At 45.4% G+C, this 26,459-nt stretch overlaps 1 protein-coding gene across 1 annotated transcript in view; it reads right to left on the minus strand.

The window, feature by feature from the left end:
• Positions 1-26,459, minus strand: part of LOC144752922 (E3 ubiquitin-protein ligase TRIM39-like) — a 406,522-nt gene that overhangs the window by 102,564 nt on the left and 277,499 nt on the right. Inside the window, exon 7 of the mRNA XM_078640743.1 lies at positions 25,745-25,767. Within this exon, the coding sequence (XP_078496869.1) occupies positions 25,745-25,767 (23 nt within the window). The remainder of the gene's footprint in view (positions 1-25,744; positions 25,768-26,459) is intronic.

The following is a 26,459-nucleotide window of genomic DNA, read 5'->3' on the forward strand; positions in this document are numbered from 1 at the left end:
CGGCAGGGTTGTGTGTTAGCATCAACCTTGTTTTCTTTATACGTAAATGACATCCCCTCCTTCCTTGAGGGAAGCAAGAGGGATTCGCCAAGGTTAGGAGGGGATGTGATTTCTGCATTACTCTTTGCTGATGACACCATTTTCATTTCTCAGACTCCGGGCGAGCTACAAAACCTGATTAACATCTTCCATCTATATTGTATTAAAAAAAAGACTTGAAATTAAGCCTAGCAAAACAAAATATATGTCTTTTAACCCAAATAAAACTTTGAGAAAAAAGTTGGAATTACAAGGGGAAAGATTAGAATATGTAAATAATTTTCACTATTTAGGTATCACGCTGGACTCCAAAATGTCATGGAAACCCCAATTGATAAAAACAAAATTAGTACTGCTCCAAAATTCTATGCCTATTATAAAGAAACATAAGAGAGAGTACTTCTAAGGCTGCATCACCTGCAATTGAGGTCTTTAAATTTAAGGCCCAATCAGCAGCCCTTTATGGAGCAGAACTTTGGGGTCCATATTGCAAGTGTAATTTTGATGTGGACGAAAACAACTTTGTACGAAGATTACTATCCCTACCTAATAGAACTCCGATGACACCGTTTTTTTGGGATATTAATCTAAAGCGTACTGATAATCTTGATGTGTTACGCCCCCTTATGTATTGGATAAGAATTTGGACAACAGAAGAGCTCATCCATTACAGAACGGGACTACAAGAGATAATGTTCTTTGGTATTCAAAAAAATATTTTATGGTTTAGACATATTGGCTCTTGGTTTAAAAGAATAGGACTGTCAAGCTCCTGGGAAAACTCTCAAGAGTTAACAAAAACTTGTAGTAAAATAGTGAAACGTTCATTTTGGAATTACTTAAGTAACATGCTGCTACAAGATTCCAAATTAGGTTCATTGACTATAAGGTTTCTTCAATTCAAAGACACTCCTAAATTTGAAATACTCTTGGATGAGATGAATCCCCCGGTAGCAAAATCTTTATATCTCAAATTCAGATACGGTGTCCTGCAGACCAACGAAAAGAAATCTAAATGGGGCAGTAATGCACACGACAAAGACTTGGACAAATGGGATTTCTGTAAAAATGTCACATATGTCATAGAAAATTATATGCATATCTTATTTTTCTGCCCGGCTTATCGATATGCAAGAGAAAGGTGGATTAAACCTTTATGTAACATTCTTAATTTAAGACACTGTAGAAAGGCAGAACAGATTTTATGATCTGATACAACTCGATTGATAGTATTCTGTGTGTCTAGGTTTCTTATGAATGTAATGTTTTCTAGAGCCAAAAGAGGTTTAAAGTTGTAATAACAGCAGCACTTTATCTAAACTGTTACAAGAAAGAAAATTAATTTCTATTTTACAATGTTGCTCGTCATTTTCTTCTTTTTACACTGGAGAATCCCAGTAGTGACTGATTGATTGTACATTAATATTTTAATGGAATGCAAGTTTTTAACTTTAATACCCCTGTTTATTTTTATACTTATTTAAATAACTTATTACTTTTTAAATACAACCGATTTTATATGTAAATTATTGATGAAACGCGGATATAATTCCCCTATCCCTGTTATTTGGTATATTCACCAGATTGCTAAACATTTTGTAAATTGCTGTAATGAGGATTTTTATATTTAATATGTTGTATTTTTACTTTGTGCACTTTTATGGTCCAAAATAGACCGAAAGAAAGTATTGAATTGAATTGAATTGAATAGACCTGATCTGCATTTGGAGTAGTGGGAGGAGTAACACATGGACCTGAATAGGACTGTGCCTGTCTTCCACGATGCTGGCTCTGCTCCCGTGGTGTGTCTGGGGCTAGGGCCTATACTAACAAATGAGATGTTTTGTATGTACATACACCCAGAACTGGTCTGGTCTGCGCACAGAGCCCTGTGACATGGGGAACAACAAAGGGGCATATTAACAAGCGGCAGCAATAATATTTGCTGGCCGCGCCTGGCGCGAGTTTCTCTATTGCTGGAATTCATCGCCAAGCTAGCGCTGTATTTACAACGCTTAGCGCATTGGCAATGAAAATTCCAGCTATAGCAGGAAAATCTCCCAACATCGCTGGGAAAACAGCAATTACCTTGCTGATACAACCCTGTGGTCGTAACCCCACATTCCACCTCCCATGCAAAGTATGCCTAACACTAGATTTTAGCAGACATTAAAATCCAGCGTTAATGCCCGGTTAGTGCGATTTGGTTTATCGCTACACCGGCCGGGGCATTGTTCTAAATATCGTAAAGCTGCCTTCGCGATATTTCCCCATGCAGCCTATTGAGGCACGCTTACTTTGCATCTCATTAACGATGCGATGCAAAGCGGGTGTCAAATCACGGAAACACGCGCTAGCGTGTCCTTGCTAATATTGCGATAAAATTATCGCCACTCTTTGGCCGAAAACAAACGCTAAAGTGGGGATAATTTTATCGCGGCCCCTTGGTAATATGCCCCAAAGACTTTATGTGATGCCTACGTTGTAATGGACGCCTCCCTCCCTGAGTTAATCATGAGTGGTTGAGTGCTTTCTGTGGTCACCCCGTTTTTAGTCATACAGTTGACGTCAGAATGGGAGAGGTGCATATGCAAGACTCCACTGATGTGGTATAAATGTGTCAGTATTTATGTCGTGTAAATATTGGGGCTGTGACACCATGTTTGGTTGTACACACTGAACTGCTGCTTACCGGAGGACTGCTGGGTGCCAGGAGAAACCGCCACAAAGGATTGCCCCTCTGCTGGAGGGCCCTGTGAGCTGGCCTGTCCAGCTCTGCCCGGTGTGATTTTGGGCTGGGGAGAGGACTGCCCCTGTGTTTTAGACCCCTTTGTGCTGGCCTGACTGTGCCTTGTGGTGGGTAGCCTCAGGAGTCCCCCAGGACTGAGTGGCTTGCCTTTGGTGAGTTAGGAGCAGCGCGGCGAGCGCTCCAAGATTTCTGCACTCTGTGAGTTCGAGTCCATCACACGGGTTCCTGCTGAAGTATGCCGTTGTGGAGACAGAGAGAGAAATTGCGCTGTGGCAAGAGTGGCGGATCATCTCCCACTGTGGTTGTGGAGAGGACTGGGCCCCCGCTGCCGTGGAGCGCTTCACATTTCCTTTTTCTTGGTGCCAGACATATTTGCGCCACTGCCGGAAGCCAGACGGCTGTTGCCTTGTTGTGGGCGGGGCCCGACAGCAAGAGGAAGCCGAGCCTCATGGGCTCACATTAGCTGTTGGGCCACCAGAGTGCGGCAGCATGATGAGTAACGCCGGGAGTCTACCACGCAGTATTACGCCAGGAGGAGGATCGAAGATTCCGAGCCCGACAGAGACTTCACTCCGTATCTCAGGCCACTGGGTGTCCCTAGGAAGTTAGGCAGAGGACGCCTGACAGCCGCCAAGGAATGGTGAGTGGGGCCGAGCTTTTTTGTATTGAGCTCCCATTGCTGGGAGGTCGGAGGCCTTGGTGTTCCATGCTGTGTGTGTTGAAAATCATTACATAGCGGGTACAAGGCTGCATTGTGTCCTGAGGTGCTCCGCTGAGGTGATTTCATTGCAAATGCCTCACTCTAATGACCATATATGCGTGCCCTGACATTATGATGTGCTGTGGGGCTCATAACGTGCAATTGACAGAAAGGGGCACCTGAGTGTGCAGTAATGCTGTCTATATCTAATGTGCTTATGCTGTTGTGGTAATGTGTGCACCCTATGAGCAGTTACGTTTATGCCCGAGATGTGCTCGTGAAATGTGAATGGCGACTAGTGATTACTATGGTGCACGAAGGTTGTATATGTGTAATATGCTTTTCTATGAAATGGTATAATGTTCATGCCTCATGCTTGGTGCTAAGTGCGCCCTTAACAGTAGTTACTGGTTGCCTTCGCTGACTGTGAATTATGATGTTATGACAGTGGCCCGATTGGACCTGTAGAGTATATAATCCCTGTAAAGTCATACCAAGTGCCAGGTGGCACAGTGTATATATGTGATTATATTCTAATGTATTTTAGGAGTAATATACAGGCTATTTTTGATATAACCTTGTGTGGAGTTTCTTTTGTGGTGTGCATAGTGTGTCGCTGCTGTGTGTTTGTGTTGCTTAAACGCTTTACAAATTGCCTCAAGGACTGCTCGTGCCAAGCTACCAAGGGGGTGAGCAGGGGTTATCTTTGATGTGTAACTCCTCTGCCCTGACTAGAAGGGTGGTTTCTGCCTCCCTTAGGCGCTTGCCCTAGCCAACCAGAAATCCCATTTCTAACAACACCGAAAGGAAGAGGACCCTGGCATACGTACGGGAGGTGACGAGTAAGGTCAGGTTTAAATTGACACAATTCTATTACATATATCAAGTTAACCTGACACCACAGTGCCTACACAGGTTCTACCCGGAGAGACCAGAAGGTGCTGTAATCCCAGCTGATTTCAGTTATGTTACTTAGAAATGTCAATTGTTCCACCCCTACTGGGACGCGGTGCTATGTGAGGTCCGCAGAATAATGCATGTGAATGCATACCTAATGATCCGTCATTGTTTACTGGTGTTGGGGCCATTTCACAGAACTAACTAAAGACAAAATACTAAACTTACTACTTTTGGTATTCACAGAAGGCATTTAGTAGTAGTAAAGTTAGGATTTTGTCTTAAGACAGATTTAAGATCGACTTAAGACAGACTTAAGACAAAATCCTAACTTTACTACTACTAAATGCCTTCTGTGAATACCAAAAGTAGTAAGTTTAGGACTTTCTCGTAAGTTAGTTATGTGAATCGGGCCCGTTGTTGCCACTCCACAAAAAGGGGGGAAAAATGCAGCACAAATTTGTCCAGTTGGGGTTTGTACAAGTCCATGGTTGTATAGCAATACACCGGTCGAGCCTGACACCCCTGAACATGGACTAAATGGGTATCTGATCTCCTGGCGTTGTCGGTGGCTCAGGAGGGCAGACTCCAGAGAGTCCGCACAGACAATAACGCAGAACGGGACCTTGAGATCCGGGGCAAGATGATTACGAAACTGTACAATCATGACATTGAAAGGAGAGTTACTCCAAGAACATGTAGTCGGAGAGGGGATCAACCGGCCTGCCCATGCTGATTGCTGCCCAATCGCCCCTGAACAGTTCACGGAGGCCATCGACACACCCTCGCCCAGCGATTGTACATGATTGGAGGGACCAGGAGAGGGGTGCGGTAAGTCCTTAGCCAAGGAGCAGCGACCTCTGCAAAGACTATGTTTTACATTTGAATGGTTTGGTGCAATTCTCCTCCTCCTTTCCGTGATTGCACCTTTGTCTCCAGTTTTCTCTCACCACCTTCTGCAATGGCTATTATTATTAGTATTACTGTAATGTTACCCGTCCCCGACGAGGGCACATGATGACGCTGAAGTTGTATTGTTTATACCTCTCTTTTTTCTCTCTGGGCAGGGACTGGTGTGGCACACTAACCCCTCGAAGGATTCCTGCTCCAATGTGTCAAATTACTGTTTTGTCGGTATTGTATATGACCTATGTTGCTATAAAAAAAATTAAGAAACATTTTCTAAACAATGATAGATAAGATTACTGTCTGGAATTCTTCTTTGAGTGTATAGTTTTGTAGAATGAGATGTGTTAAATAAGACCCACCACTATGCACTTTAATCCCCAGGCGCAACAGGAATTGCATCTAAAAATATTTATTAAATTCAAGGGTTATGCTACACCTAAAATGCATCCATCGGATTAACTTTAATGGGTAAGAAATAGGATGTAATTCATTTAACTTTTATCTGCATGGATTCCGCAATCAGAAACCCCCAGCTCCCACTGATTCTACCTCAAAAACATGGTAACATTGGTTTAAACCTGATTGGTACATTTAATTTAAACATGTCTCAGGGCTGCCACTGTGTTTGAAACTGACATTTCGACCTGGAAAAATGAACCCTTCACCAGGCCTAAACATTTGCTTTTAAATCGAGCTTAAGCGTACAACTTCTTGAATACTTTTGTATTCTTCTCTTGAAGGCTCAAAACCATCCCAGTGCTTTTGATTTGTTGGTTTCAATGTCTTTTAAAATCCCTTGCTTGCTAGTGATCAGCCCTGCCTTTCTGTCCCTCTTTTTCTCTTCCATTCCTCGCACGGAGCTGGGACTAAGTACTGTCTCATTCCTCTATGGTTCTTTATCCGTTCTTTAGGGGAATATTTTTTGGGGGGTTTCTACTTGGTTACTGTTTGCCTGTGTTTAACATTGGTGCTATAGCTGCTTACATATAAATATAGCATTCCTTCTTTCTACCTTCACTTAATGCGACAGTTGGCAAACTGACATTTCGACCTGCAAAGAAAAAAATCTTGCACAAGTCCTAAACCTTCCTTTTTAGGTTGAATTTAAGCGTACGGCCTCTTGTATACTTTAGTATACTTCTCTTGTGGCCTTAAAGCCATCCCACTGTGTTTGTTTCAGTGTCCTTTAAAAGTGCTTGCTTGCTAATGGTCAGCCCTGCCTCTTTGTCCCCCCTGTTCCCTTCTGTTCCTCCTACGGAGCAGGGACGAAGTACTGTCTCATTCTGCTATGGTTCTTTATCTGTTCTTTTGGTGGACTATTGTTTTCTTGGTTTCCTACTCTGCCACTGTTTGCCTGTGATCAGCTTTGGCGGCATAGATGCTTACATTTAAATACAGATTCCCTTCCACCTTCTTTTAATGTCACAGTTGTGTTAGTGATGCCTCCCGTGCCGGGCCTCCAGCTCTGGTGTTTGTATTTTTATGGCCTTTTTGCACTTTTTGATGTCCATGGTCAGTTGGGCTTTTTTGGTAGGATAATCGTTTGGTTAGTATTTTCTTTTGAAGAGGAATTATGTTTGTTGAAGTCTTGTTTGTAAGAAGGCATGAGGCATTGCAGCCCCTCCCGCTCCTCCTTGTGCCTGGTGCTCCCGTCCTTACCCTGACCCCTCCCGTCATGTTACAAGAGCTGCAGCCTCGTAGGAGCCACCTGCATCCAGAGATTGTGCTCAGAAATGGTTCATTGATGTGCAGGTGGTTTGGCTGTATCGTACTTTGAGGTAGACGTGGAACCACTCCTATTAACTAATTTGTACTTTTCTCGCTTCAGTGATTGGCTGTAGACTGCGAGAGGTTAATGAGGAAATGACTCACCCAGCCCACAAACGAACAATGCTTCAGTGCTGTGCGGTTTTTGTTTTTGGCAGTTTTATATAGCGAAACTCGACCAGAAGGTTTCAGAGAACTTTACATGAGCACCAGTTGCATTAAAGAGGGACACATTCATTTTATTTTATTTTTTTAGGCACAGGGATATTAAGTGATTTGCCCATAATCACAGGATGTTTGAGCCTCAAGCCAGACTCAATCCCGGTTCCACAGCTTCAAAGTCGGCCGCTCTTGCCTTCTTTCCTAAAGTAACCGTTCTGGTAACTTCTCTGTAAAATAATGTTTATGGAACAAGACCATTGTTACAGTAGAAAGGCATAGTACCGCTGCTGTAAGCAACATACATAACGATGCAAGAATGTATCAGATTCATTCTGCAAGTAAACTGCACGCAGTGCATTAACATACCGAAGAGATATGAATATAACCAGGGGCGGAGCTGAAGAAGGTCCAGCATGGGCGGTGGCACCAAGCCCAGGGGCATAAGGAGCCCCCTGCTTCGATATTAGTTGTGACAGGTCTGGCAGGAAACGGCTGGCCAGAAATTTGACAGGTCTAGTCTCAAATTTGACAGGTCTGGCAGCAAACTCTGTCCTTAAATTGGACAGGTCTGGCAGCAACTTGCTGGTCTTAAATTTGACAGGGCCTGGGCGCAGATTGCTGGCCGCAAACACTCTGGTTTTTAAGAAATGGGTGACATGTAGGGTTTGTCCCAAAAGTAACAGGTTTGGCTGCAAACCCTGGGGTAATTGTGTATGTGTTTAAAAGTGAGTAGAAAAGTGTGTGTATGTAGGAGGAAAATGTCTGGGCATGTTTAAAACTGGGGGCTGCAGACAGCTGTTGGCAGTCCTGAGTCCCCAGCCCAGGGTGTGGGAGGTGTTTTTTTTATGTTTATAAAAAAAAAGGGTCTTTCTGCAGAAGTAGCTGATTGTGAAAGGGGAGCTTTAAAATGTAGTTGGTGGGAAACCCATAGTATGTTTTAAAAAGCACAAACCATGTTCACTTTCCCAGGAAGGCTTGGGCCCGTTATATAATAAATCACAGCCACCCCGGAGCTTTGAGATGTTGAAAAAGACAGATGTCGTGTAGAGCCAAAGCTTCCCATGGGAACCTGAAACAGGGTGCCAGCTGTTAGGATGTAATTCACACACCCCCAAAGCCCCTGGTCCCACATTTGACAGGTTTGGCTGGAAAGATGACAGGTGATGGGTTTAGTGCTGGGACAAGAGCCAGTTCCGGGGTCCCTACTTCCCAGGAGCAGGGTCAAACAGCTTTAACATATGAGGCCCATCATAAAAGTGTCCAGAAGATTTAGATATGTTTGCGATGGCCATCCCAAGCACCAGTGATAACCCTACTCTTCCCAAGATAGGCCATGAGTTTAAGTAGCAGATGTATACAGCATAAACTGTACAAGGATAGAAAAAAAGTTCCCATCCAAAGACCCCATGACATTGTTCTAAACCCCCCTCAAGTCATAAAGGGTGTGGGGGCTTCTAATTAGCATGCTTGGACAAGTATAAAAAGGCCCCTTAAGGAACACTGCCAAACAACCATTTAAAAAACTCTTGAGGAGCGACTGGTGTGGATTGTTCTGCTGCACCTTGAGGACTCTTGCACCAACAACCCATTAAAAAAAACCTTTTGGGAGTGACTGGCCTGGATTGCTTTGCTGTACCTTGAGGATTTCTGCACCAACAAACCCTTCAAAACCCTTGGGGAGCGACTGGCGTGGATTGTTTTGGAGGCACAGAGCCAACCCTTGGAACTTAAGGCAAGAATGGACCTGAGCAACTTATCCCAGATTGAAGCCGCCTGCGACAGTTTAAGGAAGGTAAATAATAAATGACATTGAAAGGAGAGTTACTCCAAGAACATGTAGTCGGAGAGGGGATCAACCGGCCTGCCCATGCTGATTGCTGCCCAATCGCCCCTGAACAGTTCACGGAGGCCATCGACACACCCTCGCCCAGCGATTGTACATGATTGGAGGGACCAGGAGAGGGGTGCGGTAAGTCCTTAGCCAAGGAGCAGCGACCTCTGCAAAGACTATGTTTTACATTTGAATGGTTTGGTGCAATTCTCCTCCTCCTTTCCGTGATTGCACCTTTGTCTCCAGTTTTCTCTCACCACCTTCTGCAATGGCTATTATTATTAGTATTACTGTAATGTTACCCGTCCCCGACGAGGGCACATGATGACGCTGAAGTTGTATTGTTTATACCTCTCTTTTTTCTCTCTGGGCAGGGACTGGTGTGGCACACTAACCCCTCGAAGGATTCCTGCTCGAAAGGTGTCAAATTACTGTTTTGTCGGTATTGTATATGACCTATGTTGCTATAAAAAAAATTAAGAAACATTTTCTAAACAATGATAGATAAGATTACTGTCTGGAATTCTTCTTTGAGTGTATAGTTTTGTAGAATGAGATGTGTTAAATAAGACCCACCACTATGCACTTTAATCCCCAGGCGCAACAGGAATTGCATCTAAAAATATTTATTAAATTCCAGGGTTATGCTACACCTAAAATGCATCCATCGGATTAACTTTAATGGGTAAGAAATAGGATGTATTTCATTTAACTTTTATCTGCATGGATTCCGCAATCAGAAACCCCCAGCTCCCACTGATTCTACCTCAAAAACATGGTAACATTGGTTTAAACCTGATTGGTACATTTAATTTAAACATGTCTCAGGGCTGCCACTGTGTTTGAAACTGACATTTCGACCTGGAAAAATGAACCCTTCACCAGGCCTAAACATTTGCTTTTAAATCGAGCTTAAGCGTACAACTTCTTGAATACTTTTGTATTCTTCTCTTGAAGGCTCAAAACCATCCCAGTGCTTTTGATTTGTTGGTTTCAATGTCTTTTAAAATTCCTTGCTTGCTAGTGATCAGCCCTGCCTCTCTGTCCCTCTTTTTCTCTTCCATTCCTCGCACGGAGCTGGGACTAAGTACTGTCTCATTCCTCTATGGTTCTTTATCCGTTCTTTAGGGGAATATTTTTTGGGGGGTTTCTACTTGGTTACTGTTTGCCTGTGTTTAACATTGGTGCTATAGCTGCTTACATATAAATATAGCATTCCTTCTTTCTACCTTCACTTAATGCGACAGTTGGCAAACTGACATTTCGACCTGCAAAGAAAAAAATCTTGCACAAGTCCTAAACCTTCCTTTTTAGGTTGAATTTAAGCGTACGGCCTCTTGTATACTTTAGTATACTTCTCTTGTGGCCTTAAAGCCATCCCACTGTGTTTGTTTCAGTGTCCTTTAAAAGTACTTGCTTGCTAATGGTCAGCCCTGCCTCTTTGTCCCCCCTGTTCCTTTCTGTTCCTCCTACGGAGCAGGGACGAAGTACTGTCTCATTCTGCTATGGTTCTTTATCTGTTCTTTTGGTGGACTATTGTTTTCTTGGTTTCCTACTCTGCCACTGTTTGCCTGTGATCAGCTTTGGCGGCATAGCTGCTTACATTTAAATACAGATTCCCTTCCACCTTCTTTTAATGTCACAGTTGTGTTAGTGATGCCTCCCGTGCCGGGCCTCCAGCTCCGGTGTTTGTATTTTTATGGCCTTTTTGCACTTTTTGATGTCCATGGTCAGTTGGGCTTTTTTGGTAGGATAATCGTTTGGTTAGTACTTTCTTTTGAAGAGGAATTATGTTTGTTGAAGTCTTGTTTGTAAGAAGGCATGAGGCATTGCAGCCCCTCCCACTCCTCCTTGTGCCTGGTGCTCCCGTCCTTACCCTGACCCCTCCCGTCATGTTACAAGAGCTGCAGCCTCGTAGGAGCCACCTGCATCCAGAGATTGTGCTCGGAAATGGTTCATTGATGTGCAGGTGGTTTGGCTGTATCGTACTTTGAGGTAGACGTGGAACCACTCCTATTAACTAATTTGTACTTTTCTCGCTTCAGTGATTGGCTGTAGACTGCGAGAGGTTAATGAGGAAATGACTCACCCAGCCCACAAACGAACAATGCTTCAGTGCTGTGCGGTTTTTGTTTTTGGCAGTTTTATATAGCGAAACTCGACCAGAAGGTTTCAGAGAACTTTACATGAGCACCAGTTGCATTAAAGAGGGACACATTCATTTTATTTTATTTTTTTAGGCACAGGGATATTAAGTGATTTGCCCATAATCACAGGATGTTTGAGCCTCAAGCCAGACTCAATCCCGGTTCCACAGCTTCAAAGTCGGCCGCTCTTGCCCTCTTTCCTAAAGTAACCGTTCTGGTAACTTCTCTGTAAAATAATGTTTATGGAACAAGACCATTGTTACAGTAGAAAGGCATAGTACCGCTGCTGTAAGCAACATACATAACGATGCAAGAATGTATCAGATTCATTCTGCAAGTAAACTGCACGCAGTGCATTAACATACCGAAGAGATATGAATATAACCAGGGGCGGAGCTGAAGAAGGTCCAGCATGGGCGGTGGCACCAAGCCCAGGGGCATAAGGAGCCCCCTGCTTCGATATTAGTTGTGACAGGTCTGGCAGGAAACGGCTGGCCAGAAATTTGACAGGTCTAGTCTTAAATTTGACAGGTCTGGCAGCAAACTCTGTCCTTAAATTGGACAGGTCTGGCAGCAACTTGCTGGTCTTAAATTTGACAGGGCCTGGGCGCCAGACTGCTGGCCGCAAACACTCTGGTTTTTAAAAAATGGGTGACATGTAGGGTTTGTCCCAAAAGTAACAGGTTTGGCTGCAAACCCTGGGGTAATTGTGTATGTGTTTAAAAGTGTGTAGAAAAGTGTGTGTATGTAGGAGGAAAATGTCTGGGCATGTTTAAAACTGGAGGCTGCAGACAGCTGTTGGCAGTCCTGAGTCCCCAGCCCAGGGTGTGGGAGGTGTTTTTTTTATGTTTATAAAAAAAAAGGGTCTTTCTGCAGAAGTAGCTGATTGTGAAAGGGGAGCTTTAAAATGTAGTTGGTGGGAAACCCATAGTATGTTTTAAAAAGCACAAACCATGTTCACTTTCCCAGGAAGGCTTGGGCCCGTTATATAATAAATCACAGCCACCCCGGAGCTTTGAGATGTTGAAAAAGACAGATGTCGTGTAGAGCCAAAGCTTCCCATAGGAACCTGAAACAGGGTGCCAGCTGTTAGGATGTAATTCACACACCCCCAAAGCCCCTGGTCCCACATTTGACAGGTTTGGCTGGAAAGATGACAGGTGATGGGTTTAGTGCTGGGACAAGAGCCAGTTCCGGGGTCCCTACTTCCCAGGAGCAGGGTCAAACAGCTTTAACATATGAGGCCCATCATAAAAGTGTCCAGAAGATTTAGATATGTTTGCGATGGCCATCCCAAGCACCAGTGATAACCCTACTCTTCCCAAGATAGGCCATGAGTTTAAGTAGCAGATGTATACAGCATTAACTGTACAAGGATAGAAAAAAAGTTCCCATCCAAAGACCCCATGACATTGTTCTAAACCCCCCCTCAAGTCATAAAGGGTGTGGGGGCTTCTAATTAGCATGCTTGGACAAGTATAAAAAGGCCCCTTAAGGAACACTGCCAAACAACCATTTAAAAAACTCTTGAGGAGCGACTGGTGTGGATTGTTCTGCTGCACCTTGAGGACTCTTGCACCAACAACCCATTAAAAAAAACCTTTTGGGAGTGACTGGCCTGGATTGCTTTGCTGTACCTTGAGGATTTCTGCACCAACAAACCCTTCAAAACCCTTGGGGAGCGACTGGCGTGGATTGTTTTGGAGGCACAGAGCCAACCCTTGGAACTTAAGGCAAGAATGGACCTGAGCAACTTATCCCAGATTGAAGCCGCCTGCGACAGTTTAAGGAAGGTAAATAATAAATGGCGCAATGATGTATGTTTATGTGGTATTTAAAGTATACAAAGCTGTAGTTTTGAAAATGTTAAATAGTACTATGTAGAATGGTTTGTAAACTGTTAAGCTTTAAGGCGAGGTGTTGTGTTTAATGTGAATAATGGTGACAATGAAGTTTTTTTAAAAGACTTGAATTGTAATGTAAATGTGTTTAAAGTGAATAAAGGTTTTGTTGAAGGATTGAGTTTAAAGCTATGTGTGTAGGTATTTAATGTTAATGTGGTTGGTGGTGTAGGGCTGGCGCAGAGTTTGCAGGGTTTTTATTTAAGGGGCATAATGTTGTAGGCCCCGAGTTCAGAGTTTTGCAGCGTTTTCTTTTTAAAAATACCCACGAGCCCGCTTGCAGCTGGCGCTGCTCGTGGGTGAGGCTCCTGGTGTCCCTGGGGCACAGGGGCCAGAGTGCCGAGTTTGCCGCTTTTTAAAACAAATTAAAAAATAACCCGAGCCCGCTTGCATCGGGCGCTGCTCGGGGTGAGGGGAGGGGGGAGGGGGGGCTCCGGTGTTCGTGGGCCTCTGTGTCACGAGTGCCGCGTTGTGCCCCTTTTTTTTTTAAAGAAAAAAATAACCCCCGAGCCCGCTTGCAGCTGGCGATGCTCGGGGATTGCGGTGGTGTCTGGTCCCAGGGGCGCTGTGCCCCGTGTGCAGCGTATTTTCTTATTTTTTTTAATTACCCCAAGCCCGCTTGCATCGGGGCGCTGCTCGGGGGTGAGGGCTCAAGGGCGTTCTGCGGCGTTTCAGGGTCCTGGGGCATTTCCAAGCAGCCCACGTGGATCCCCGAGGCAATGGAGGCATGGCAGCTGGGAGGCTTCTCCGGGACTGGTGTGCAAGGCCCGCCCCCTCCAGTGATGTCAGCAGCTCGTCACTGAAGGGGCGGACCTTGCACAGCAGTCCCAGGTGTGTGTTTTTTTTATTTATTGAGTTAGCGCGAACTGTACACCCCTGTGTCAGAGCGCTTTACATAAGACCCAATTGCAATACATAGGGACTCAGGATTACATGCGTCACATAAAAGATACAAACATAAAAAAACTGCTTATTAGCGCGAATTTTACCCGCAAGTGTCAGAGCGCTTTACATAAGAACCTGGTGTAAAACATAAGGACTATGAATTACATGCGTTACATACAAGATACAAATGCACAAATTTCAAAAACAGACGTTAAGTTACATGCGGCAAAAGTGACAATTGTGAGCATGCAAAATACAAGAGGTATCAGGCATGTTGTTACAAGAGAAAAATGACGACTGCGCAAATTATAAAAGCAAACATTAAGCTACATGCAGAGGCGTAGCTAGAGCTTGTGGCGCCCGGGGCTATCCCTCAGATTGCCGCCCTGGGGAGGAAGGTGAGGGGTGCTGGGGAAAAAGGACCGAGAAACACGTAGTATCACCGCTAATAGTTACCTCGATCATGCGAGTTACATGCACATACATGACACGTCCAAGGCTACACAGTTAAATACACCGGTGACCGGCAGTACAAAGGAGAACACATAGACTGCCACCCTGCAGAATTTCAGGAAGGGCCTAAAAACATGGTTATTTGATTAACATCCCTCGGAAGCAACACTGCCCCCACCCCACAGTGCCTAACCTCACAGGTGATATGTAGCGCTATGCAAATCCTGTTTGTTTGATTGATTGCCACCTGATTTCCACACATCGTTTGTGCGCTATATTAGTTTTATCTGTAAAAATGTATGTCTGTGCAAGTTAGAAATTACCAGCATTTGCTGGGTTCTATACTTTATGGAATGTTCTCCGTCACCCCACTGTACAACAGACGGCCATGTCTACGTTTCTGCAGTTGCAGGGCAATGCCTGCAATGTTCAGCTCATGGTTTGTGCACGTGGAGGGGCGCAGCTTGCACCGGAAGTACAGCTAACAACAGCAGGCCGGACATAAAGGAAGCATAGCTGCCAAGGTTTCAGATTGCTAAGTGTGACATTTTCATAATGTCGGCGTAACTATGAGTGACATTTCAACAACTATGAGTGACACTTTTTTCGCAAGGAAAATCAAGCAATAAAAACAACGGAAACAAATATCTGAAATGACACCCATTTGAGCAACGAGAAACTGTAAGAAGATTGTTAAACAGCTGCAAAGCACTGGAAATGGAAGGGTACACGCGTAGCTTAGGGGTCACAACCCCTCTGCAGACTGTAGTTTCTCAAAAAGACACGCTGAGCAATTTGATAAAAATGGATTAGCAGATAACAGCAAGGTGTGCAGTGCCGACCGTTATTTATTCACAACCTGAGGCTGAACTTGTATTGCTAGTCTAAGCAATTAAGACTGAGACACAATAGAGTATGGGGGCGCATGAAAGCCTCAGGCAGGGCTTTAAGTGGACCGGGTCTCAAAGGGTCTGAGCACCGGCAGTATTTTAAAGGGGGCCTCGAAACGGGTCTCTATCTGGCTCTGTTTTGAGCCCTGGCACAGGCGGTCCTTTTTTTTTCCGGACTGCAGTGACAGCAGTTTGCGGTCACTGCAGTCCGGAAAAAAGAGCCAGGGCCCAAAACAGCCCGATAGAGACCCGTTTCGAGACAGCAGGCACATCGATGTGGCCTGTGAGCCAGCACTCCCATATTGAAGCAGGGGCATTGAAGGCAGGAGACAGGTACAATAAAGCAATTTTTGGCATAACAAAATCGGGTGTCTCCTGCCTGAGAAGGGGCTGTTGTTATGTGCATATTTTACTCACCTCAAAAGCGTGGCAAGGTATGTTCAACAGAAACTCGGGCTGATTGAAGCGTCATAGAGCATGCAAATTACCTACTTTAGATGTTGTGTGTAACATAAAAACAAGCACATAGGTAAAAACACTTCAGTTCTACTTAATAGAAACTGAATTTACGCTCCTCCAAAATCATCCTATTTACATATTTCCTCTTTGTGTGTACCTGTAGCTGCACAGCGACTTTTCTAATCTGCCCAGAGTAATGCAACTTCAGCTGATATGACAGTTTCCCAGATCGTCAGGCCTTCGCATAACACAATGTGTGGTAGATAGCGCGCACACCCGGCCATGAAGCACATTGGACCTGCAAATCATTCCATTACTCAAATCTGCCCGGGCCTAAAAACTAATTGTGAACAGTGCCACGTGACTGGTGCTACTTTAAAGCGTTTCTTTGGTTCAGATTTGCACTGTATAAAAGTCAAGTGCAAAATAAAGACAAAAAGAATGTGTTGTCAAAACATGGAAAAGGTTTTTGTACGTCTACGAGAATTGGGTAGGAAGTGGGCTTCGATTCACCATGGTAATATCATGTGATTGTGAACTAACTGATGCAAACAATTGTAGGCATAATGTGTTCACGCACTGTTCCCCACCTCACTCCCATCCTTGGAAAGGTCAGGGACTTGCTCCTGCTAGAAACATGGGTATCTGGTTCCCCTACTTCATAGAGCGGATATACCAGGAACACTACAGCTGTTACTGACACGTCTGCTCATAGTATGTATCTAATTCTTCTAGTCAGGTCTCTCTGCCTTCTTCCTTCTCACTTTCTTCCCTTGTCCATCTTCATACATCCCATTATTCACTCACTCCCTTCGTCCTTATATTTTCCCCCTTTCTCCCTTCCACTCTTTTCAGCAGCCTCCTTTCCTCATTGTTTAACCTCTATTTTCCCCTTCCATTCTCACTCCTTTACTCCCGCCCTTATTCACATACTTTCTCTCACAATCTTTTCTCCTTCTGTCCCTCCTGGATTCCTACATTTGCTTCGTACTTTTCTTTACACCCCTTCTTTCCCTCTTCGACCCTTACCCCTCCCCTATTCCTCTTACCTGATTCCCTTATTTACACAGCCCCCCTCTCCATGATAGGACAGCCTCCGCCCCTCTCGGCCCCTATCCCTTTTCTCTAACCCTTCCTCCCCTCTCTCCTTCTATTTCCCAGTCCCTTGCTTATTTCTCACCAAATCTCCCCCCTCTTGCCTCCTCTTCTGTCTCCCTCCCACTCACACGGTCATTCTTTCCTCACTTCTTTCCTAATTCTTTCCCTGTATCTCCACCCTACCCTTCCCTCTCTCACGTCCTCAGTCCTTCCCTTCTCGCCTCCTTCTCTCTTTCTTACTCTCATTTTCTCACACTTCTGTCTGCAGTCATCATGTCCCCCGGACCAGGAAGACTCCCCTTGTCTCCTTTACACTCTCCTTTCCTTCCCTCTTCATTCCATTGCTCTCCCCTTACATTCTTTTCGTCATTTTCTTTTCCCCCAATCAGCCCCTCCTGCTTTACTTTTCATTTTCTCCCCTACCCTTCATTTCCCAACTTCTCACATCACCAACCTTCCACTTACCACTGTCTCAAACCCGTGTCTTATTCCGATCTCCATTTCACGCTCTCCATGTCATTATGTTTGACCCTCTTCAATTATCTCACTCCCCCATCATCTTCCTTCCTTGTTGCTGCTGGTGCTTTCTTTCCCTCTTCCATGACTTATCATCTCTTGTGCCCCCTCTCTTCCTTCTGCTCGCAGCCTCTCCCTGAAGGCCGCCTATTTCTTTACTTTCTTTTTTTATTTAGAGCCCGCTTTGGTGCATCCCATCTTGCTAGTCACCAGTCTTCTGTTCTGTATTCCTCTATTCATTATTTTATCCCCCAAAGAGCGTGTGCCTCTGCAGACGGCAGTGCACCATTTTAAAAATCGTGTATTTCTGCAGCAGCATGGTGTTAATAGAAAGTCGGGTGGCTGGTACTTACTTCAAGTCAGTTTGCCACCCGCTTTCTTGGTCCGGGGCTGTCTGTCCTCAGAGTCTCAACTATCCTGGCGGCCGCTACTGCAACCGCCGGTCATCGACTCCATGATGTGAGCTCAGGCAGCTCGCCTCGGTAATGAGACAGCACACGACGGCGGCCTTGCAGCTGTGAGCAGGAGGCAGGTGCTTCAAGCTCCATAATAGAGGTGGCGCCCGCAGAGCCAGACCGAGCCGCTTCCTGCTCCAAAAACCAACTTCCCCGCCTTTGGAAGCAGAACGTGACGTGACGTCCCCCCACCGTGCCAGACTAATGGATGTGTCATTGCACTGCCTTAATGTCAGGATTTTATTTAATGCATTCTTAAGCGCGGACTTTACCCGAAGGTGTCAGAGCACTGTACAATAAAAAGGCCACCGCAATGGGGCACACCAGTGTCGCGCTGTTGCCGCCCCCAAAACAGTGCCGCCTGGGGCGGTCCGCCCCCCTCACCCCCCACTAGCTACGCCGGTGGCTACATGAGGCAAAAGTGCCAAATGTGCGCAAACAAAATACAAGAGGTAGCAAAAGGGGCATTACAGGAGGAAAAAAATAAGTGACAGGTGTGCAGGTTACAAGCGAAAACAAAGCCCAATTAGTGGTATAATACTGCAATATATGGCAGACACTCAAGCATAAGAGCAAACGCTATGTAGGCATTTTAGTGGTACTAATGCAAGTATCAAAAGCATGCCAAATGTAAGAGGTATCAAGCAGTGTGTTGCAAGAGATAAGGGACATGTAGCTGTTTCAAAAGAGTACCAGGTACATAGGGCAGTGGTTACAGGCCAGGCGGGACAGGTGTATCTAAGTCATTTACCCAGAATTACAGGATATGGAGCAGGGTGTTTCTATTTATTGTAAAATGTCTGCTAAGGCTATCCCCAATGGTGTATAACTATTACAACACATACTTCTGTGCTTTACAGACATCCCTTTTTAAAAATGGCCGCCTAGTGTGTCACAGATCGAGGTTTTTAAAAAAATGTGGTTTGTTGCCCCATCCTAACAGCCTTTAAATGTATACCTGAATTGTTTGAAGTGGTGATACTTTTGTTTAAGAAAGGCGTTTTCTAAAACGGCTGCTTTTTTTTGTTGTTGTTTAATACAGATGCAAGACTCTGCAAAAGCAGCCGTTACCAATGTACCCCCTGCGCTGGACACCCCTGTAATAACTAGCAACGCCGTAGACTTGACAGCACCTCAGCCAAGTATATATATTTTGAGTTGTGTAGTTCTACGTAGTTTTTACACCAATAACGCAGAAGTTCTCTTTTTTCTAATGTGGGTCTCATGTATGTATGATTTTACAGCTTATGATCCCGACCTACAGCAAGTTCTTGAAGATCTAATGGTGTACCTCGATGCTCAAGGAGCTATGAGCAATGTGCAAAGCACTACAGTTACTACATGTAATTAAAAAGGGCCCTGTTATTTAAACTGTTAAGACGCTGAGGGGAGTTGGGGGTAGGCCAAAGACCTAACCCTAAGGGTGTATAGAGGTAATCTTCAGAAAGCTGGCTAAGGCTGGGTATTATTTTTTCTTTACAGGGACATCTACATTATGCCCGAATGGCGTCAAGGTACGAGAGGCGGAGCGATGTTCAAAAGAAAACCCTTTGAAGATGAAAGCTTTACCTTCTAAAGTGGGACCCCCATCAAAGAAAGGAGCTGCAAAAAGACCTCCATCAGGTGTGTTTGTTACAAAAGGGTGTGAAAAGTACTAGCGGTGTTACAGACTCTCAAGCAGAAGGGTGCAGCGGCTTGTAGCAATGTCTATATAAAAAGGTGGCTGTGTAGAACTTAGGCTGGTGGTGATTGTATGTGTTGTTTTATACTTCCTCTAATATATATATTTTTTTGTTTATATTTTAGAAGCGTCTCAGAAACATGCTGCTGAAGAGAGGTCGGCGCAGCCCTTAAGGGACATAACAGCAACCGTCCAGAACAACAGAAGCGGTGCAAAAGGCGTGAGTAGGCGTGTATGCCAGGAAAAACACTCTACGTACTATACACCAAGCAACATGATGAACAATCCTCTACAACAATCTATTCTGCACAGGGGTGGGGGCAGCAGTGGTGGAGTGTTTACAAACACAGATAACACAGGGCAGGGTTTGTGTAAAACAGCTCCAAAGGGTCTGAGCCCTCTCAGGGTATCAAAAGGGAAAGGTGTCTCTAACACTGCCTCCCTTAAGAAGAAACATAGGGACTCAGAGAACCTTCCCAACCCCTTAAAACGTGTGAAGTCCCCCAAGGTATTCACAGAACCCCAAACAGAACCCTTAAACCTAAAGAAGACGGCTACGGTGCTCCCAGAGGTCCAGGCAAAGCCCTTAAGCCCTGAGAAGAAGAAACCGAGGACCCCTGAGCACCCGTCTAACCCCTTAGACTTATCTGTAAAAAGGGATGCTAAGCCCTTGAATGAGGCCTATACACCCATGAGGCCCAAGGAGGTGGTGGTTGTGAGAAGTTGGCCTGATATGCAGTGCTCACTATTCTAGTGAACACTATGTATCAGTCCAAACAACCCTTATTGATGATTGGTTGTAAGTCAACCTGATAGACCAGCTATCCTAGTAGCATGGATACGAGCAGTCTAAGGCTAAGACTCTAGAGGGAGTGTTAAGCCAGCTGTTTTACCATCACATTACCCCTTGAACACCAAGTGAAAGGACACCACACAAGTTGTTATCAAAAATAAAGTAGATTTATTTATAACAAGACTACCCTGGCTCTTTATGAGACAGGGAGCTAAGCACACAACAAAACTCTTAAAGAAATACTGAAAGTCGCACAATTTACACAAATGCCCGAGGGGCACGAAAAACCGTATACACAAGAAGTGGAATGCGAAGTTACTAGCAGGTAAGTAATACTTTTCTAGACTGTAGAAACGCTAGGCCTACAATGCTGAACCCTTGGATTAGAAGCAGGAGGCCTAGGGACGCCGTGTGCAGAGTGGGAACTCTCACGCGTAATGCGGGAACAAGTCTATGGATACTAGCACTTGCAAAGTTACTGTTCTCGGGCGAACCCGACTAGGTGGGTCGAAAACAAGAGTGGATCCGAACACTTAGGGTGTTGGACTATGCTGGAGCACCGGAGTACTCAGTTTACCTAGCCCAGGGGCTGCGGCTGCATAGGGTTCAAGTTGCGTCGGAAACCCTTGTTGAAGATCCAGGAGCCTGAAGAAAGAAGTTGCTGGCAGGTGGCCAGTGAAGAAATTCGTGGTGATCCAAGCCTGGATCAGGGAAGAAGAAAACCTGTAAGCAGAGGGGACCAAGTTCTGAATCACTAGCCAGTGATTTGGGTGGGCACCAAGATGGCACCGGACGAAGTCACCTCAGCCAGGTGAGTGGGCGCTGCTGGGCTCTGCAGTCTCTCGGACCAGGAGGCGTTGTCGGCGACCAGGATGGAGGTGCGAGCTGTCCCACGAAGGTACTTGCTGTCGACGTCGCTGGACCCAGGACTGGGGCAACAAGTCTTGGCAAATGCAAGGACCACGCGGTGGACCTAAAATGGCGTCTGGAGTGGACCAGGAGGGTCCAGGGTGCTTCTCAGATGGAGGGAAGCAAGGGCCAGTCTGGAGCAACCAGACCAGCGGTGTTTGTCGTTAGAGTTCGTCGTCAGAGGGTCACTAGCCAACGGGCAAGTGACCTGGACAACGCGGTGAGCAGCAAAAAGCAGAAGGGCCCCACGCAGATCTCGTGGATGCAGGGGGGCTGAACTTCGGTGCTGGAGCTGCTCAGGGTCGGGGCTTCTCTTACCCCAAAGCACTCGGTCGAGGGTCACTCGGTGGTCGTGCTGGACAAGCGTCGTGCAGTCTTCAAAGATGGCCGGTCCCTCGAGGTCTCGTCACTCCCACGGATCACAGCTGGGCTGATGATGCAGGTTGAGGTCAGAGGTGCCAGGGAAGCCGGTTCTCGTCGTGCTGGTCAGTCTTGATCCGGAGGAGAGACTTAAAGCAGACCGCGATGCTTGGTTGGTGCCTGCTGCTGCACGGTGACTACTCCTTAGTCACAAGGGAGAAATCTTAGGAAGAAGTCTTGAGTTCCTTTCGTGGAAAGTAGTTTCAGGATTCAAAGATGATCTGATTTGGAAGGGGGCCAGTTCCTACCTTTATCCTGCAAAAAGGGGCTGGCACGCGACTAAGTCCTGCCCTATGGGTGGGACTAGGAGGGGGGTGGTTACACCCCTCTCCTTTGGCGGGCTTTCCCCAGATCAGGGGCTGGAGTGCCCCTGGAACTGGTTCAAGCCGGCCTATGCACAGTGAGCACCGGGGTGCCACTTGCAGTCACCTTCCTCTAAAGCCCTGCCTACCTAGTGTGGAAAAGTAAATTTTGCCATGTTCTGTGTCCCTACGTGTTCCCCATCTTATGTTATGTGTGCATGATTAATATGCATATGTATTCCCCATGATCGATTAAAGACGCAATTATAGTTGTGTCCATCTCTAGTATGACAGTTTCCAGTTCTCGTGAATACTACGAATGTTAGGCCTATGTAAAGTTACGTTGCCACGTTTCTCAGTGTGCACGTTATTTCATTGAAAAGTCCCCGTTTCTAGGCCTCAAAAGGGCCCGGACACCAGATTCAGCTCCTGTCTCCTGAGCCCTCGCTGAGGAGCGATACAGCCCCCACCTGTGTTCCTGACCCTTCACTTACTTCCTGCCTCACAGTGCCCGGTTCAGCCTGGCTCTGCCTCTGAGTCTGCCAAGAGTATGTTATGATTCTAGTTATCAGTCCAGCCCTCCTTCTCTGCATTCCTAAGCTACTGAATCGCATCAATAGTTTCCGTCACAGTCTAGCTTTTACGTCTCCATGTAAGAGAAATACTGTATTAATGGTCATTTAATATTCTTCAACACGCACTACATGTAGAATAATGCATGCACCAGTCTTAGAGTCTGTTAGCCTTTACCCCGATAACTTTTGGATTCTATCAACATGTCCTCTAAACATCAGATACTAGATATTGTTTAGGCACATGTCGCCCTGACTCTCCAGACTTCAGTCTCTGCTCCTAGCGCAGACGTCATAGCCCCCAGCTTCTCCTAGTAACACGTCATTGTCAGTTTGCGCGCACCATTAGGTTAGAGGTCCCGGCTCCTTAGGTAGCCCCCTCCATGTTTCCGCCCCATTTATGACATATTCTGTTACGTTTACATCACATGTCTATGTATACGCCTCCTGTTACACCTACTTTCACCCTTATCTTTCGCGACTGTTATTGACCACACCCACTGCTCCGCCTATTGTATGTATTGCAATTGCAACTGTTTTAGTATATATGCTTGTGTATTGTTATTAAAGTTAGCGCGCGCTCATTCCAGATCCTGCCCCCAGGCAGCTGCCATCCTATTCCTGTGCAGGTTGTCCTGTTCCTGTCCCTTATGCTGTATTAAACCTGCAAACTCCTACTACCTCGAATCTTGACTCTTATTTATTGAGCTATCTGTTATTACTATGTCCAGTCAAACCTAGATCCGGTATTATTTATTTATATACCACATAATGGCGCCCGAACAGGAACTTGCCCTTTCCCCACGCGCCGGTGAAGCCACGTATGCCCCCTGATCCTCTGCAGCCGTGACGGAACCATACCGTGCACGTGCAGATATTTCTGCTTCAAGTATCCCTCAGGCCCACGGAGGAGACGGAGGTTGCGGTCCAGCATCCAGACGAGGCGGTGGAGGAACGCGGCGAGTCCCGACCAGAGCCCAAGCCGAGAGTCCAAGGTCCGAGGTATCCGGAGGCCCACCCGTAACAGAAGTCCGAAGTTCGTCCGTCCGGCGTCGAAGCAGTCCAGTCCAGTCCGAGGCCTTCCGTTCTTGCTGCCCGGTGAGTACCGTTGCTGGGGAGTATCTAGACAGGGTCAATCTAATTGTCTCTGGTCCGTGGGTTTTGGTGGTACACAGATCCCAAAACGAAGTGTCCACTCCGGTGGATGCGGGTCCTGACGTGTCTCTTTATGAGACCGGTAAGTTTCGTACTGTTTCAGCAGTGCATCTAGTTTCTGTTCTAGTCAGTTCTGTTCTCGAGAAGATTCATGTATTCTGTTTTCAGTATTTCAGGTAGTATTCTGTTCAGACTGTTATTTTTAAATGTTCTTCATGTATTTTAATGTCGTGGTATGAAAGTGGTGTAATTATCGTGTTCATTGTGTATTGTATTGTGTCCAGATTACAGTTCAGTCATGCCGTTATTTTCCAGACTACGTCAGTTAAGAACTAGAAAAGGTCTGTTAGAAGCAGCAGTTCCTGTTCCGCCTAGGGACAGTCCAGGTCATTTTATGTATCAGAAGCATGGCATAAGTGCCATATTATATCTAGATTTATGGGTAGAGTATACCAAACAGTTGGAAGAAAAGTATAGATGGCCCGTATCAGGTACGTGGGATGCCGAGTGCATCATGCGAGTAGAAGAAGCATTATGGAAAAAGAAAGCCAGACAGTCACAGAAAGATGCCATCGAGTTATGGCGCAAAGAATCTCATAAAAGAACCGAAAAAGAAATCAGAAAGTCAGAATTAAGTAGAGAATCCTTAGAACGAGCCCAAGAAAGGGAACTAATCGAGATAGGTGAACGAGTCAAAACCGAACAGTCAGATAGACAGAGGCATGCCCTTATTAAGGGTATGTATCCTCTTCTTGCCGAGGGCTTGCCAAAAGCGACCCCGGAGGCATCCAGTAATTTTCCGCCACCATTAGTTCCGACCAAGCTACGTCACAAACCGACCGCAGCTGATATTTTCATCTCGTCCTACTTGGACGACACAGTCCCAGAATATGCAAATCCTGTTCCGCCAGTCCCTGTAAATCATGCCATTCCTGCTCCTCCAGACACCGGAGTACCTGCTACGGTACCCCCGGTCCAGCCTACATTACAATTTCCCGCCGCGCCAGTACGAAGAGTATCAGTCGATGATACCAGTTTAGGGGCCGCAGGAGGAGGTCCTCCTGGTACCCCGCCACCACACCAACGTTTAACGTTAGTCGAGTTACATGAATGTGCGTTACAGCGTACGCCCAAATATAAGTCCGTTGCAGATATCCGACGAGCTCTTACTGAATGCCGCTATGATCCAGTCGCAGGTGATGATAGTACGGTTATATATTCCATACGTGTAAGACGGGTGACCGGGTATTTGGACACCCTACCAGATATGAAAGAAGATCTAGACAGAATATATCGTTTCATCCGTACAGGGGATGATCCAGAAAGTATTGGCGAAGCCATGTCTCAAAGGAAAGCTGAGATCCAGCTCATGATATTAAAGTTTCTGATTAATTGTTTAATAAGGGAACAAGATTACCCGACCAAAGATCCGGCCGAAATGAGAACACTGACAAGGTGGAGTGATAATATAGCCGAGGGTAAGCACAGAACTATCAGTAGTATAGAGAGTATGTACAAGAAAATTCGTAAGGAAATAATAAGGTTACACGAACAACGTAAAGCAGCACAAGTAAGCGAGAAAGAGAATGACTCTCCTACAGAAGAGGTAGAGGACGAGAATCCCGCCAGAATAGCGTATGTAGGAAAATCTAGATTTCCAGACCGCCACTTACGCCTAGAACACAAGTCAGTTTTTCATCATCCAGCACCAGAACAAGGTTCTCTAGAACAAGTATTTCAAGCTACCGATCATATTCTGAAATCACGAATCGGTTATAGTGAGTTAAGTACTATGCATGAACAAGAACTAGTCCGATCAGCAGTCCGATGGATTACTGATTCTACCACTTTTCCAGACGAAATAGTGGCACACATGTTTCTGAAATTGCCCCCAGCCGAGCAACGACTGGTGGGTTTGTATATGATCCAGCACCTCATTACATTGTATGAAGGTCAACATTCCGATCCAGGTCCGTTACATGATGTCCTGAATGAGTTACTCCAGTATAAATGGAAAGGTTTAGGTACCGATTTAATTAGTGTCATTTTAGAACAGCGTCACAAATATAGAACGTTCCTGAACCTGCATTTTGTTCATGTCTCACCTCCAGAAAGTAAACCATTTTACATAGACAGACAGAACCCGCTACGAGAAGTACACCCAGTCAGGACAGCAGGTGGTGAAATGCAAAGAGTATTTGTTTACACCCCGATTACAAAGATGGAACTCTTAGAGATGAAGAAATTAATTCCTTGTCATGACAAAGATCCAGCAGGGTTCCACCGAGAATTAAAAGACATGCTCCGTATGGGAGAATACACTTATCCAGATATTATTAAAATGTTAAAGGTCCTGTTGCCCGCAGGGGTATACGAGAAACTCAAGGAAAAAGAATGGGAGGTGGGAGAGAAAAAGATCGATTGGGCAGTTCTAGAAGCCGAAGATAAGATACGAGTACCAGGTACCGGTCTTGGAGAGAAATGTAGAGAATTACCAGAACTATTAATACAAGTTTTGCCCAGACTATTAGCCACTAAAAAGGAAGACTGGGATGCAATCTCAGCCTGTAAACAGAAACAAGATGAAGACACTAGTGATTTTTATTCTAGATTCGAGAAATGCTTTATTATAAACAGTGGCTTGAAGACGAGTAGCGAGTCATACCCTCATCTTTTTGTTACTAAATTAGTCGAGAATTCAAGTCCACAAGTTAAGAATCGAGTTTTGAACGTCGAAAGTACATGGCAAGCTAGTACCCCGTCCCAGAT

This window comes from Lissotriton helveticus, chromosome 5_1 (genome assembly GCF_964261635.1).
Source record: "Lissotriton helveticus chromosome 5_1, aLisHel1.1, whole genome shotgun sequence".
In the NCBI taxonomy this organism is placed as follows: domain Eukaryota; kingdom Metazoa; phylum Chordata; class Amphibia; order Caudata; family Salamandridae; genus Lissotriton; species Lissotriton helveticus.